Here is a 15,332-nt window from a genome sequence, read left to right as displayed (position 1 = left end):
TGTAGTGGTACACTGTACCAGCTCACAAGTATGTAGTGGTACACTGTACATACTGTGGTCACTGTACCAGCTCACAAGTATGTAGTGGTACACTGTACCAACTGACAAGTATGTAGTGGTCACTGTACCAGCTCACAAGTATGTAGTGGTACACTGTACCAACTGACAAGTATGTAGTGGTCACTGTACCAGCTCACAAGTATGTAGTGGTCACTGTACCCACTGACAAGTATGTAGTGGTCACTGTACCAGTTGACATGTATGTAGTGGTCACTGTACCAGCTGACAAGTATGTAGTGGTCACTGTACCAGCTGACAAGTATGTAGTGGTCACTGTACCAGTTGACAAGTATGTAGTGGTCACTGTACCAGCTCACAAGTATGTAGTGGTACACTGTACCAGCTGACAAGTATGTAGTGATACATTGTACCAGCTCACAAGTATGTAGTGGTCACTGTACCAGCTGACAAGTATGTAGTGGTATGCAGTTAGATAAAGATATCGATTGATATAGTAAGGGTATGGTGTTCCTCCTACATATGGAAATCCTTCGACTGTTCCTTTATGTCAGCATGTTTCCCTACGGTCGCCCTATCCCCTGTAGTATCTATCATATTGTTTGTACATTAGTTGTATATAATGTATCTTCAATTGTAGAATGATAAGGTAAGGACAAGTATATTATGGCGAACGAGTTAAGATTTTACTACTTGCTCATTTAAATCATATGTTAGATGTACCGTATATAATTCCCAAAGAAAATGGAAATTCTAAGGGTATTTAACGAGTCCGTTGAAAGATTATATAAATTATCCATTATAGTTTATAGTCATGCATTTCATTTTATTCTACAAGCACTGCAATATTAAACCAATTCTTCGTTTTATTACTGTCTTAATTTTGAACATCTGAATTACATGTATGTACCCATGCCTGGCCCCGAAACTCATGGGTGGATGACCAGTGGCGTATAAAGCATTATGGACACCGTTGATAATTTGTGTATGTCATAGGTGGAGAGAATCCTGTTGTGAATTATGGTACCTAGCTCTCATCAATCATAAATATTGAACAATAATGTGATCATGCTACTTCATATTTCCATTTGCTCTGCCTTGTCACTATCTAACCTTTCCAAACTAAACAGAAATATGTCACGTCATAACTCTCACATAACTCATCTCATTTTGTCTCACGTCACTGTATTAGGTGTATTTTTAATGTCACGAAAATCCGATGAATATTATAATGCTGGAATATATTGATGAATGTGTTAAAATCAAATCCATGATTTGTGTTTATTTTCACGAAATTTCTTTCCTTTTTCTTTTTTTTTCGTGAATAGTAACATGTATTCGTCATAAGAACAAGAATGCTATGTTAGATGCAAATACCCATGGTAACCGAACACTAATACAAACTTAACCTGTTTTGTGATATTTTTTCACATTGTAATAAAAAGAGGTTTGATTGAACGATCACCGAGTACGATATAAAACACCAGTACACTGGTTATGTTATCATTAACCAATATCAAGACAGATTGTGATAATAATTAGATACCTCGTATTTCCCTAGGGAAAAAAAAGACGAAAATGTATCATTGGTAAATATGACATCCTTGTTAAACCTTAACAAAACAGGAAATAAACATTGGAATATGAATGTTGTGATATGCCTTACAATGATGTGAAACTGTAACCGTCCTTCAATTCCCTTCAGTGGTGTTCGGGGTAAAATGTGCGAGTCCATGTTTAATGTGACGTATATTCAAAAGTTTACATTAAGAACCATTTATGATAAGCACTTGTACGCCTTACAGATATGTCCCCAATATAAATTCAAATCAAATCTTATTTTAGTTATTAATATCATAACAGTTTTTAATGAAACAGAAATAGTAATATCCAAAAATATCTCACCTGTAAATATAATCCTGTGATATATAATTTGTATTTAAATGATCACAGAATAATAACATTAGCATTAATCCTAATCTGTTGTAAGTAGAACACTTCAGCCGTTTTACCTCCTGACGATTAACGCTCATATAGATTACGAGGACTGTGTATCAGGGGATTCCTTATTAATGCCAAGTATATTTCTAAGGTAAGTATACGTGTACGTCAGCATGTCAATCTGACAAACAACAGCATTAATACCAAACAATTTAAGATACAATTAGTAATTAAAAGCTTAATATGTGTATGTTATTTTCTTATCTTTGCATTAATGTTGATTACATTTACGTAGTGTAAACAAAATATTATATAAGAAATTATATATTTACTGATAATACACATTAAGCAGATTGTTTATGTACCTTTGAATTATCAAAGTCACAAGTTTCACAAATGTAAGGTGCTATAAAAATAACATAATAAAACGTAAAAATGGTTAAATTAACATTTTGACAAAAACTGCGAGTGAACTACAAATATACAAAAATGTACTTTTGGTTTGTTTTTGTTTAACGTCCTTTTAACATCCAGGGTCATTTAAGGACGTGCCAGGTTTTAGAGGTGGAGGAAAGCCGGAGTACCCGGAGAAAAACCACCGGCCTACGGTCAGTACCTGGCAACTGCCCAACGTAGGTTTCGAACTCGCAACCCAGTGGTGGAGGGCTAGTGATAAAGTGTCGGTACACCTTAACCACTCGGCCACCGCGGCCCCTACAAAAATGTACTCTTTCAAGCCAGAGCTTATGGTAGATTATACAGAAACTGTATATACAATGTAATTGTCTTGATTTCCTGTCGTAGTTGTACTGTGTACATACAATATGATAATGATTACAGATACATGTTTTTAAGTGTGCTTCTTACAGTTGGAATAATGACGTAAGATTTGATAACGGTTAATACTAAGAATTTAATTTAAAAACACTTTTATATTTAACGGCAGATCCTAAAATAAATCTTGATTTGTTCCGATGTCGAGAAATTGCAATGTGAATAATATTTATATTATACAGACTATCTTCTAATGAAGATATGAACTACAATACAATTTAAAATCCAGCCAATTAGTTACACTCATAAAATGTATAATGCCTTAAGAATTATATCTGGTTTTCCGACAAGTTATATCCCCTAAATATTTTCTTTGAGAAAATAAAATCAGCAAGCAGTTCGATCATAGGGTATGTATTCCAGATCGTTTGTACCTTAGGCACACTATTTTGTATCCAATATACTATCCTATAAAGGAATGGTTCTGATATAACCATGATCAACACACTCAGTTATGGTATTTCATCCATCTAACCGAACACATTCCTTTTATTTACCATCATCCCGAAAACCTGTTTGTCACTGGCATTGAGATAATGGGTTAAAACACACAAGATCGCCATCACCTTATAAAGAACCTAGTAATACTTATTTTGTGGATGTTGTTATATTATTGTTCAGTATTGGTAAATCAGTTGAGTGCTGGCAAACTTAACAACATGTACACAAACATGAAAATGTTACCGGCACCACGACGTAAACATACCCTTCGATAGGATGAACATAAATGATGTCGTCAGAATGGGCACCGACTTCAAGATAAATACAAAGTGCATAGCTATTTTGATCAGCATCAATGGAACAGACTTTAATATAAGTATAACATGATAATTATGAGAACCAACATTGTATTAACACGATAATAATGGGAACCAACATTGTATTAACATGATAACAATGGGAACCAACATTGTATTAACATGATAACAATGGGAACCAACATTGTATTAACATGATAATAATGGGAACCAACATTGTATTAACACGATGATAATGGGAACCAACATTGTATTAACATGATAACAATGGGAACCAACATTGTATTAACACGATAATAATGGGAACCAACATTGTATTAACACGATAACAATGGGAACCAACATTGTATTACCATGATAATAATGGGAACCAGCATTGTATTAACATGATAATAATGGGAATCAACATTGTATTAACATGATAACAATGGGTATCAACATTGTATTAATATGATAATTATGGGAACCAACATTGTATTAACATGATAACAATGGGAACCAACATTGTATTAACAAGATAACAATGGAAACAAACATTGTATTAACACGATAATAATGGGAACCAACATTGTATTAACACGATAATTATGGGAACCAACATTGTATTAACATGATAATAATGGGAACCAACATTGTATTAACATGATAACAATGGGAACCAACATTGTATTAACATGATAATAATGGGAACCAACATTGTATTAACATGATAACAATGGGAACCAACATTGTATTAACATGATAATAATGGGAACCAACATTGTATTAACATGATAACAATGGGAATCAACATTGTATTAACATGATAACAATGGGTACCAACATTGTATTAACATGATAATTATGGGAACCAACATTGTATTAATACGATGATAATGGGAACCAACATTGTATTAACACGATAATAATGGGAACCAACATTGTATTAACATGATAATAATGGGAACCAACATTGTATTAACACGATAATTATGGGAACCAACATTGTATTAACATGATAACAATGGGAACCAACATTGTATTAACATGATAATTATGGGAACCAACAGTGTATTAACACAATGATAATGGGAACCAACATTGTATTAACATGATAATAATGGGAACCAACATTGTATTAGCACGATAATAATGGGAACCAACATTGTATTAACACGATAATAATGGGAACCAACATTGTATTAACACGATAATTATGGGAACCAACATTGTATTAACATGATAACAATGGGAACCAACATTGTATTAACATGATAATTATGGGAACCAACAGTGTATTAACACAATGATAATGGGAACCAACATTGTATTAACATGATAATAATGGGAACCAACATTGTATTAGCACGATAATAATGGGAACCAACATTGTATTAACATGATAACAATGGGAACCAACATTGTATTAACACGATAATAATTGGAACCAACAATGTATTAACATGATAATAATAGGAACCAACATTGTATTAACATGATAATAATGGGAACCAACATTGTATTAACATGATAATAATGGGAACCAACATTGTATTAACATGATAATAATGGAAACCAAAATTGTATTAACACGATAATAATTGGAACCAACATTGTATTAACACCATAATAATGGGAACCAACATTGTAATAACACGATAATAATGGGAACCAACATTGTATTAACATGATAATAATGGGAACCAACATTGTATTAACATGATAATAATTGGAACCAACATTGTATTAACATGATAATTATGGGAACCAACATTGTATTAACATGATAATAATGGGAACCAACATTGTAATAACATGATAATAATTGGAACCAACATTGTATTAACACGATAATTATGGGAACCAACATTGTATTAACATGATAATAATGGGAACCAACATTGTATTAACATGATAATAATGGGAACGAACATTGTATTAACATGATAATAATTGGAACCAACATTGTATTAACACGATAATTATGGGAACCAACATTGTATTAACACGATAATTATGGGAACCAACATTGTATTAACATGATAATAATTGGAACCAACATTGTACTAACATGATAATAATTGGAACCAACATTGTATTAACATGATAATAATGGGAACCAACATTGTATTAACACGATAATTATGGGAACCAACATTGTATTAACATGATAATAACAGGAAGCAATATAAGTTTAATGTGTACTCATATCATGGTAGATATAACGGTTTAAACATATCGACTTTCATAAAAGTATTATGATTATCGGCATTACAGTATGTATACATAAGGAGTACCGACATTTATATCAATATAAATGTAAAATTTACGTTAACATAACTAGTATCAATAATGGCATAAACATAACGAATATCGGCATAATCATAAACAATATGAGTACAGAATTAAACAGAACAAGACTAGTCATCACTGTCATACATAACGATGACCAGTCCAGTATTGGTCTTAACTGAAATAAATAGTCATATTGTATGGCTGTGTGGTAGTTAAGAATATATAACAAGAACTTGAATATATCATAAATCCAGAGAATATACAATGTTTATGTTAACGTTTTAAAGAATATATATACAAGTACATGTCAAATTATGTTAAAATTACAAGCTCATTGACAAAGTAGATATATTAGAACACAATGGTCGTTTCAAGGACTTACATTTGTGAAAACAATAATTCAGGCGCAAAAATATACTTTTTGGTACATATACAAAATGTAAGGATATTTACATTATCAGCGACACATAGTCCAATACAACGTATTTGCGCAGATATTGGCGGGAAAGTAATCGATGAGCTCTTTAGAACTGAAATGTCTTATTGCGGAGAAGTCATACTACTTCGTACTGTCGGACAGCATTACGGTGTATAATTGACACGCTTCTTATTTGATCTCCTTTGAATTCTAGGGTATCGATATTTTGAGAAATATCGTTACATGTTGTTTTTTTTTTTTTTTTTTGTCCATCCATCACTAATGTAACCGTCACATTTTGAATGGTGTCTTCGGGCTTGTTCGAATGTGTTTGATTAACAGGACATTTTCCTCATGTTCAGCTGTTTGTATGCACGGGTAACCTAATACTAAACATGTGTTTACATGTACGATTACAAGGCAGGTCAGTAATTACGAAAACTACTGAATTTCCGTTTAAACTTGGCGGCGTCGTATGAAAATGTATTAGCCCTCCCGTCGCCAAACAGGGTCGGTAGTGACATAGACTTGATCCGGTCAAAGCCTGCCCCGAGGTTCGAGTTTTCACGGCTCGCAACGATGGGTGGAAGCCGCAATTGCGCATCACGGGACCTCTTGTTAACGGGGAAATCGTCTGGAGAGGAATGGGCACTTACGGGCCGCATATAGTCATGGAAACCATTTAAACCCATGGTCAGGGATGTCTCGTTTTTACGCATAAATGATGGTCTTTGTATGATCGCATCTAAGGCATGTTTTATATCATCATAATTGGCGAGACGACCATCATGTTTGCCGCTCTCTAAAAGTCGTTCGACCTTCCGAAGACGTCTGACCCTTGGATGAGCTTCCATATGGATTTTGTCTATTTCATATTTCATGGCATCCAAAGAAACGCCATCGTAGATACCGAACTTTTTGTTTTCGGGATCGTCCTCCAGAAGTACAGATTCCCGCCGTTTCTTCAGGCATTTCTGTGCGCCTCTGATGCGTAGCATTGTGTCTTTAATAGGCATGGTATTTTGCCATGACCTGTATTCTAAGCTTTTAGCATCTTTATCAACCACTTTTTCATACCGTTTATATTTCCTTTTTAGTTTTTCATTCACAATCGATGTTAATTTGCGGATACGATGTGACTTTTTTCCTGTCAATGCTAGACGTTTGTCTCCAAGCTTTGGTAACACCTTATGAACATCACCAGACATGGTGATGCAATCTTTCAAAACAAGCAAGGCAAATTAAAGCTATCCACCGTCACAGAATGGAGAGAGGAATTTTGCGTGCATAGCTGTGTATGTGACCTGTAAAAAGTAAAACGCGTATGAGACGTCTGATGTTCCACAACAAACAGTCCGATATAAAATGTTTACACAACATGGATACAAGTCTAAAACAAAAGTTAGCTCGCTTTCTCTATAATAAACAGATTGTGATAGATACTGTATGATATAAATGGCCATTATATTTAGCATTTAATAACAACGTTCATCTTACCTACAGCTTCAGATTAGTCTTGTCCACATGGAAAATATAATGCTTTCCAAAATGTACGCATTGCTAGACAAAACCAAGGAATAATAATCGACAGGTTCAATTTGATATCGTAGTCATCCAAATCCTTTTACAGCAGAAGACAAAGTTCACCTGACCACCGTGAGCTGTTTATAAGTAATGCATACGTAAGTTAAGTGCGCATACCAAAGGCTTATGTATTTAATACTGTTCGGGCTGCTAGATATCAATGTATATTTATAATTCACCGGTGGCACCAAACTGTTTATCGAGAATATAACCGTTTGTAATAGAGTGTGTTTAAAAGATTAGTATATATCCATTCAAAACAAATTATGTATTGACAAAATGTTTGATTGAATCTGCATGTATGGTGGAATGGAGATCGAGAGTAGGATTGTCCAGCCTTTTTTTTTACTAGGCCAGTACTGACCATGACACAGGAGGTAGTCAAACATATTCCGATATCTTTGTTAACCGAAAAATCCTATGTTTATAGGTATAGTTCCTACACATGCAAATGACTACAAAATGCGACATTCTGGAAGCATACTACCATGCGTTAACATAATTATACATGTATACCTTTCATCAGGAACATAAATACAGTGTATTAACATCCTTGTATATATATATAGACACCTATTTGCACGTATCGCTACGTTAATCTAATTGGTTATGTTATTAATGAATGCATTTATTAAAAACAACTAAATGAAACATAAAAAAGAGTATTTGCACCATTCGAAAAAAAAAAGATTTTAATTTACTGTGTGTGATTATGTATATGAGTATGTGTGAGTGTGTGATTATGTGTGTGAGTATGTGTGATTGTGTGTGATTGTGTGTATAATAATTTTTGAATGTGTGTGTTGTATTTATTGATTGTACATACTTATTACTTCAGTTGTGTTGCAACATAACGCGCGACAAATATGTCGTTCACACATTGATCCTGTGTTTATCACAAATGTGATGTTTTGTGGTGAATTCTAAGGAAGGAAAATAATGAAAAACTTGGTTGTTTGAGTTTCGTGTTGTTTAGTTTTGAATATGATAATGAACACCAAAGCCTCAATTAAATCATTAACACTGACATAAACTACCATGCATATATATTTCCTCCTTACCACCACCCCACACCGTTTCTAGCCGTATCACATGTGCATTACATTATTTAATGTGTTCTCTACCACAACATCTGCTTCTGAACACCTGTCGCATAATTCATTAGTAAACAAATAAGTTCATTGTTGGAACCACGTCAAAAGAGACCTGATACTTCAAATGTGTGCAAAATAATGCATCAGTACATATGTATATCCTAGCTTAACTGGAGATTACATGCAAATGTATTGTAATTAAATCACATTTTTCAATGTCAAATTGTAAACTTTTATCAATTCATATTAGTGCATTATGGGTGTACCAATCCTAGTATGTTTACAATCAACTGCGCTCTAAAACTTGCATCAAAATAATTGTTTACAATACTTCTCAAAAATATTATTATTTTGACCATAAAACTTCAGTACTATAAACTATTACCTCTCAAATAAGGCGGACGAATTATATCACTGATATAGTGAATAAGCGCTTGGATATCAAATAAATTATATATTACTTGTTCGAGAATCAGGGATATACATTGTACTATAATCTAGGAATGGTACATTTACAACAGAGACAACATCACGATTATCATTCATCTTTGTGGTACGCTGTTCCTGTTGGTTACACTGTAAGTATAAGATTCAACGCATTAGTTTGTCAACCAAAAATTATTCTCACGAGCCTAACATGATACATAGTAATATTCTAGATACCTAGACATATATTGTGATAAAACCAAATACGATGTTCACGGTGATTGGGCTAAAGGGAGATTTTATACAGTGTCATCACACCGAAATATCATAATCTGACCACGTCACCATCCTTGTATAACCCTCCGCCTGATCCCATTATAATACAGTGAGTGTAGACACTAGATGAGAAATGGGTTACAACGGTGACCTTTATGTATGGCAAGTGCAGTAGAAGCCGATGGGTACTTCGAATATCCATACAGGAATTGATTGGACGTTCAATTCAAAGACCATGTAAACCTATGTGGTTTTGTTTATTCATATTTAAGCACGTTTGAAAAGCACTAGCCAAAGGACTAATGATTTTCAGACAGAATAAATTATCTTGTGACGTAATCAACCCAGCATCCAATACATCTGAAGCAGAATAAGTTTTGAAACACGCATAAATAACTGATCGACAACGCCTTTGTTGAGTTGGGTGACCAAATCTTCCGACAGGCTAATGTCATACCAGTGGAAATGAACTATATCCTTCTGTTGGTCACCTATAGATATATGGACGACGTGTTTCCTTTAAATACAAAAACAAAAATGTATTGACCATGTCGATTAGATATACCATGAAGAACTTGAAATCAAGGTCACTACGGACTATTCAACATCAGCAACCTTTCTCGATCTTCTTACAATGTATTCAACAAAGAATCTTACAACTAAGTTGTTCCTCTAATTGTTAATTTCTCATTGTCACGATTTCCGTCAAAGATGTCGACTAATGAAGAGACATTAACAACTAAAGGTTTTGAGAGCTGCACATCATGATCTTATTTAAGAAATAATTAACGATGATTCGTGTATTGCTGCATGATATACAACGAGGACGAGGACATTTTGCAATTAAATTAATAACGAAGGCCGCAGGCCTGAGTTGTTAATCATAATTGTAAAATATCCGAGTCTGAGTTGTATATCCTGCAACAATAAACGAGTCAAAGTTGATTATATTTCTACGCTACCATGTACTGTTTAGTTCCGAGATCTTCCTCTTTCCAATAGAACAACGACAACGAAACCCCGGGAAATGTGTCGCTACATGGCTGTTACAATTCACAAGAAACGAAAAAGCGCACGTGCTAATGAATATTCAAACGCTGACGTCAATTCCAAGCCAGTTGACGGCAACGTTACGAGAACTTTCGGGGATTTCGGCCAGCAATTCATGTAGAAATGCTCTCCAAAGGTTGCCTGTGGAAATTGACCTTACAAAATATTGTTTAGCAAAGTCTGCTCTGGGAGGATAGAAATTAACAATCTGGCAAATTTCTCCATTGTAAAATACACGGTCTCCGACGTTTAAATGTTTTTGCCCCGCCATGTTTATTTACAAATGCACACTTTTGGAGGAGAAAGATTGTGTAACAGCCGCGACTCACGAGTGTGTATTATTGACACGAGAGTGTATTACTGGCAAATAATACACGGTTTTAAACAAATCAAAACTGGCGTTGCATAGCAAACGTGGTAGAATTGGAAATACATTATTTCCTTATGCGATATAAAGTAAGGCGTGTTTGATGCTTGTCGGTACTTTTCAGATTGCAACTTAACCCGGATTGCAACTAGACTTAACTGACGGGTGTCGTCGATGAAGCAGACTTACTCTGTTGGAGCACCATGTCTGATTTACATTGTATGCTTTAGGGGTCTCCATGCAAATATGTATATTTGTGAATATTATTGCCTCGTTTATTCGCAAAGTTCCCAGTTGTTTTTATGATATAATCTCTATCAACCTTAATTCCCGAGGTTTATCGTAACACCCCTTGTCACGTTTTAATTCTTTTGACAGTGACAGGTTCCAGAATATACAATGTGCTTCACGTTCTTTTGAAATTCAATATTAAAATTTCATATTTTACCCCACCCCATCTACAATTTGACATCTTTTAACATATTTTGAGATTTTTTTTTGTCGCCGCCTACTTTTGGCCATTAGCAGAAAACAACTGCACGATGCTCAGTGTCGATAGCATGATCATTCAACATAAAACAGTGTCAAATTCACCGGCTTTCAGTGTGGAAATAGTATATCACATCGTCACCATCTTAATGTAGTTATAATGTATCCCAATAGGTCACACGGTAACTCCACAAAAGTGATTGATAAACCTCTTACGGGATTGAACAGAATTATAGAAGTATGATTTGAAACTGGAGTTAAAAGATTAGAATAGAATTACGTCCAGAAGTACTGATATCCGGAGAGACCATTCACCTAACGGGTTGGTAATAGGGCCTCTTGACATACACAAAGACAAACGAAAGTTTACTGCGAAAATAAGGCCGTTAAGGAGAAAGAAAGAGTAATCTATATAAATGTGCAGTGATTTAAAACCAGAGGGTGTGCAGGCATTATAAAACGGTGGATATCTTATCGTTGAATGGTCCCATATCACACGTATATATAGTAACTCTGTCTGTCAGATTTTTTTTATAACTTAATAAATAACCTTCCACATCCGTCATGGGACTTAAACCTGAATATCAAATAAACCGCGAAATATGAAATAGTTTTGGAAAAGCCGGTATATAACTATCAACAAAGAAAAACATACATGATCAAAAAGTTCAGGTAATCATGTCGTATTCGAAAGATAAGCCGAAGGCCTTTGCAAGGGAATTGTTACCCGTCATGAATAGCCAAGTCTCATATGGAACTTGGATTGCCAAATGTCTGGAGGAAAACTATGTTATTGAACTGAAACATATTGTCAACCCGGTGTTTGGTCGTTATTACAGTTTCATCCAGAATATAGTTCGTCCTAACATTTGCAATATTTTTTTAAGTCGAGAAATAGTTCATAGCTAATCAAGAGGTATCTGGTGCCATTAATGAAGAAAAATTCCTAGACAGGATGTTAACGGCACTTAAGACCAGTAAAATGTAAACGATTATCCAGAAGAGAAACGGCTATATCCTAGGAACAGCAATCAATTTTATGATACATAAATTTTGTTAGACACATCTGGTTATTATTGGCATGGTAATAATCTACCTGCACGTGTCTATTTCTAAATATATTAGTAAAGACCAGTGTTGTTTGTAAAATGTTTCAAAGAAACAACGGATTTACGTTGACGCCCTCTTTACAGCCATCAACTTCCCTATCCATTTTAATAAAATACATGTAATTACTTTAGGAAAAATAATATTATAGGTCGTTTCAAAATAATAGTTATTATGTTAAGCCTGTAATGGAGCAATGATTTACTTGTGGACTATATAACTATTACATGCATTGTAAACGTACTTACTCTTTGTACATATCCATGGGTCTATGTCATGCAGATCAACTGACAATGAACCACACAACGGGATAGAGGAGGATTTGTGAATAAAATAAGTCTAACGAAAACAGTTTTGGAACATTTGTAATACTGATGATGCTAAAAGTGATACATCTTATGTATAAATAAAAACAAAATTCAGCACTAGCACAGAGAAGAAATACAATTATATATACTTGGATAACGTAAGTTACTAATAAAATGTACCACATTGAACAACAATTACAACATAAAGTCTACCTCCATCACAGCTAGCATTGACATTACCACTTTCCCTCACACATCCTCGATATTCCAGGGTTACGTTCTCTATGTGATGACATAATCGAAGGCACACGACTAAGTATTTAATTGGTGTCAGGATTAAAACCCTTACCATTCTCATACATTGTAGAATACACAGTGGTCACAACCAAGCTAACGGTATGACGATCTCGAGATTGTTTTGATATACACAAAAATCAAATTTGTTTTGTTTTATCCACAAGATAGCAGTGACTGAACCTTATGTTCTGGTCCTGACATTACATTACTGTATTACAGGATAGCCCTTGCATTATCGAGGATACCCCTCACTCAGCTCGCAATCTTGTGTTTTACGGTGCGGTCTATAGAAATCTCAGCCGAATCTAAAAAACATCTTACCCATGATATCGTTTGTTATACACATAGTTGTAATCCATTGCAAACATATACCAAAAGTCGATAAAAGAACCATCGAAACATTAACTTAACAAATTTCATATATCTTATGAAATAATACCAATACATGTATACTATGTATTTTCAGGTTGTTTTGACTATAACACACTAGTATTGTGACAGGTGAGAGTATAAGTTGGCGACAACATATCACTTTGTTTGGCGCATGTTATTATTGGCATTCTACAAGCATGTTATCAATGCAACACAAACATTAACCGAACCGCATACTGATGTAAATCATGCAGATCTATGAACACATTAAAATGATAAAAATCAACTTATAACAATTGTTCAGATAAGTTAAACGAATCAGTGATTCTCCGTAAGTCAAACAATCTTTAAAAGAGTCTTAACATTTACATATACTTCATAAAATAGTTATAGATATAGATGTTCTACGTAAAGGTATAACAATCATCAACGGTCATCCAGTAGTACAATTTACTAGCAGGCAACATCCTTGTATATCATATTCGTATACAGTATCATCTTCGTATTGTTCTAGCGAACATGGCTGTTGTACAAAACAGAGTAATGCTTTTTAGACATGAACAATGTTGCAACTTAGAGTTGACGCTTAATATTGTACATATATTGGAAGAAATGAAATACTTTGCATATCCTCATATCTTATCAACTCAGTTTCCAAACACATACAGTTTATTACAAATTCTGATTTTTTCACTTGAAAATTTTATCATGTCTTCTACTTAAAGCAAAACAATGTGTGCATTACATTACCCAAATGAAATTAAACGTGTATCATACACACATGATTGCTAGGAATAATAACGCAAATTACAAATACCAATATACAGTGTATGTATTTTTCATATATTATCGAAGAAAATCATTTAAGCTTTAAACCAACTAAATAATAATAATCGCATTAATTCAATGGCAACACCTTTTGCAAAGACACCTGCATATTTATAACATAATAATCTATTATCTTTCAATATAAATTATGAGGATGAACAATAACAAGAATTTATATCGGGCTTCTGTGACGACACATTGATTTTCGAAACTACACCATCCAATCAGAGTGTAGGGTTTAACAATCCTATCGTGACCATTGTTGAATATGGTATGTAACAACAGCTTTTATATTCTACGACACCTCAAGTTTCTTTCTGATGGAAAGTATCTGCTCATTAAAAATTAACATCTTTATACAAATATGTAAGAACACCTAACATGAAAAATACGAAACGATTTTTTTATAATTACGGTATTTGTCTCCGTTTTCATTAGCGATATAGTTAGAAGGCCATAGCTGATGTCACTTGAAATTGATAGGCATGATAATGACAGTAAGTTGTTGTTTGTGTGGAAGATTTGTACGAAAATGTAAAAAAAAATCTGGAACGACTCTCAATTGCTACAACACTACAAGGGTGACATTATCCCGATTGCCTCTGTAAGAACATGGGGTGATCTGGGACTGTAGGCGGATTGGTTTATGGTTTTTACTGGAAGCCCTCTAAAAATGCTCTACCCCCCCCCCCCCCCCCCCCCAAAACACACACACACGTGACACAAATAATATGCCTCATTTGGCAGGTTTGTTGTTTGGTAGGGGTAATAGGTAGAATATCAATATAAAATACAAAATATATTACACCAATATGTATTACTTGTTTTTTACTGTCTTTTGCTTGCCTATATACACCTCTCTATCAACGGTATACTCACGTCATTTGGAAC

At 34.2% G+C, this 15,332-nt stretch overlaps 1 protein-coding gene across 2 annotated transcripts; it reads right to left on the bottom strand.

The window, feature by feature from the left end:
* Nucleotides 1-2,853: 2,853 nt before the first annotated feature.
* On the bottom strand, nucleotides 2,854-7,918 carry LOC117324233. Of its 2 annotated transcripts, none has more exons than XM_033879986.1 (2): nucleotides 7,741-7,918; nucleotides 2,854-7,547 (listed from the first exon to the last, which is right to left on the bottom strand). In XM_033879986.1, the coding sequence occupies exon 2, from the start codon at nucleotides 7,449-7,451 to the stop codon at nucleotides 6,669-6,671; it is 783 nt and encodes a 260-aa protein (XP_033735877.1). In that variant the 5' UTR covers nucleotides 7,452-7,547; nucleotides 7,741-7,918; the 3' UTR covers nucleotides 2,854-6,668. The 2 variants fall into 2 exon arrangements, with proteins under 2 accessions (XP_033735877.1, XP_033735878.1); XM_033879987.1 differs by having other exon boundaries at nucleotides 7,745-7,918.
* Nucleotides 7,919-15,332: the final 7,414 nt, after the last annotated feature.

The sequence above is a fragment of the Pecten maximus genome, chromosome 3, assembly GCF_902652985.1.
Source record: "Pecten maximus chromosome 3, xPecMax1.1, whole genome shotgun sequence".
Taxonomy (NCBI): domain Eukaryota; kingdom Metazoa; phylum Mollusca; class Bivalvia; order Pectinida; family Pectinidae; genus Pecten; species Pecten maximus.
This window is presented reverse-complemented; position numbering and strand designations above follow the sequence as displayed.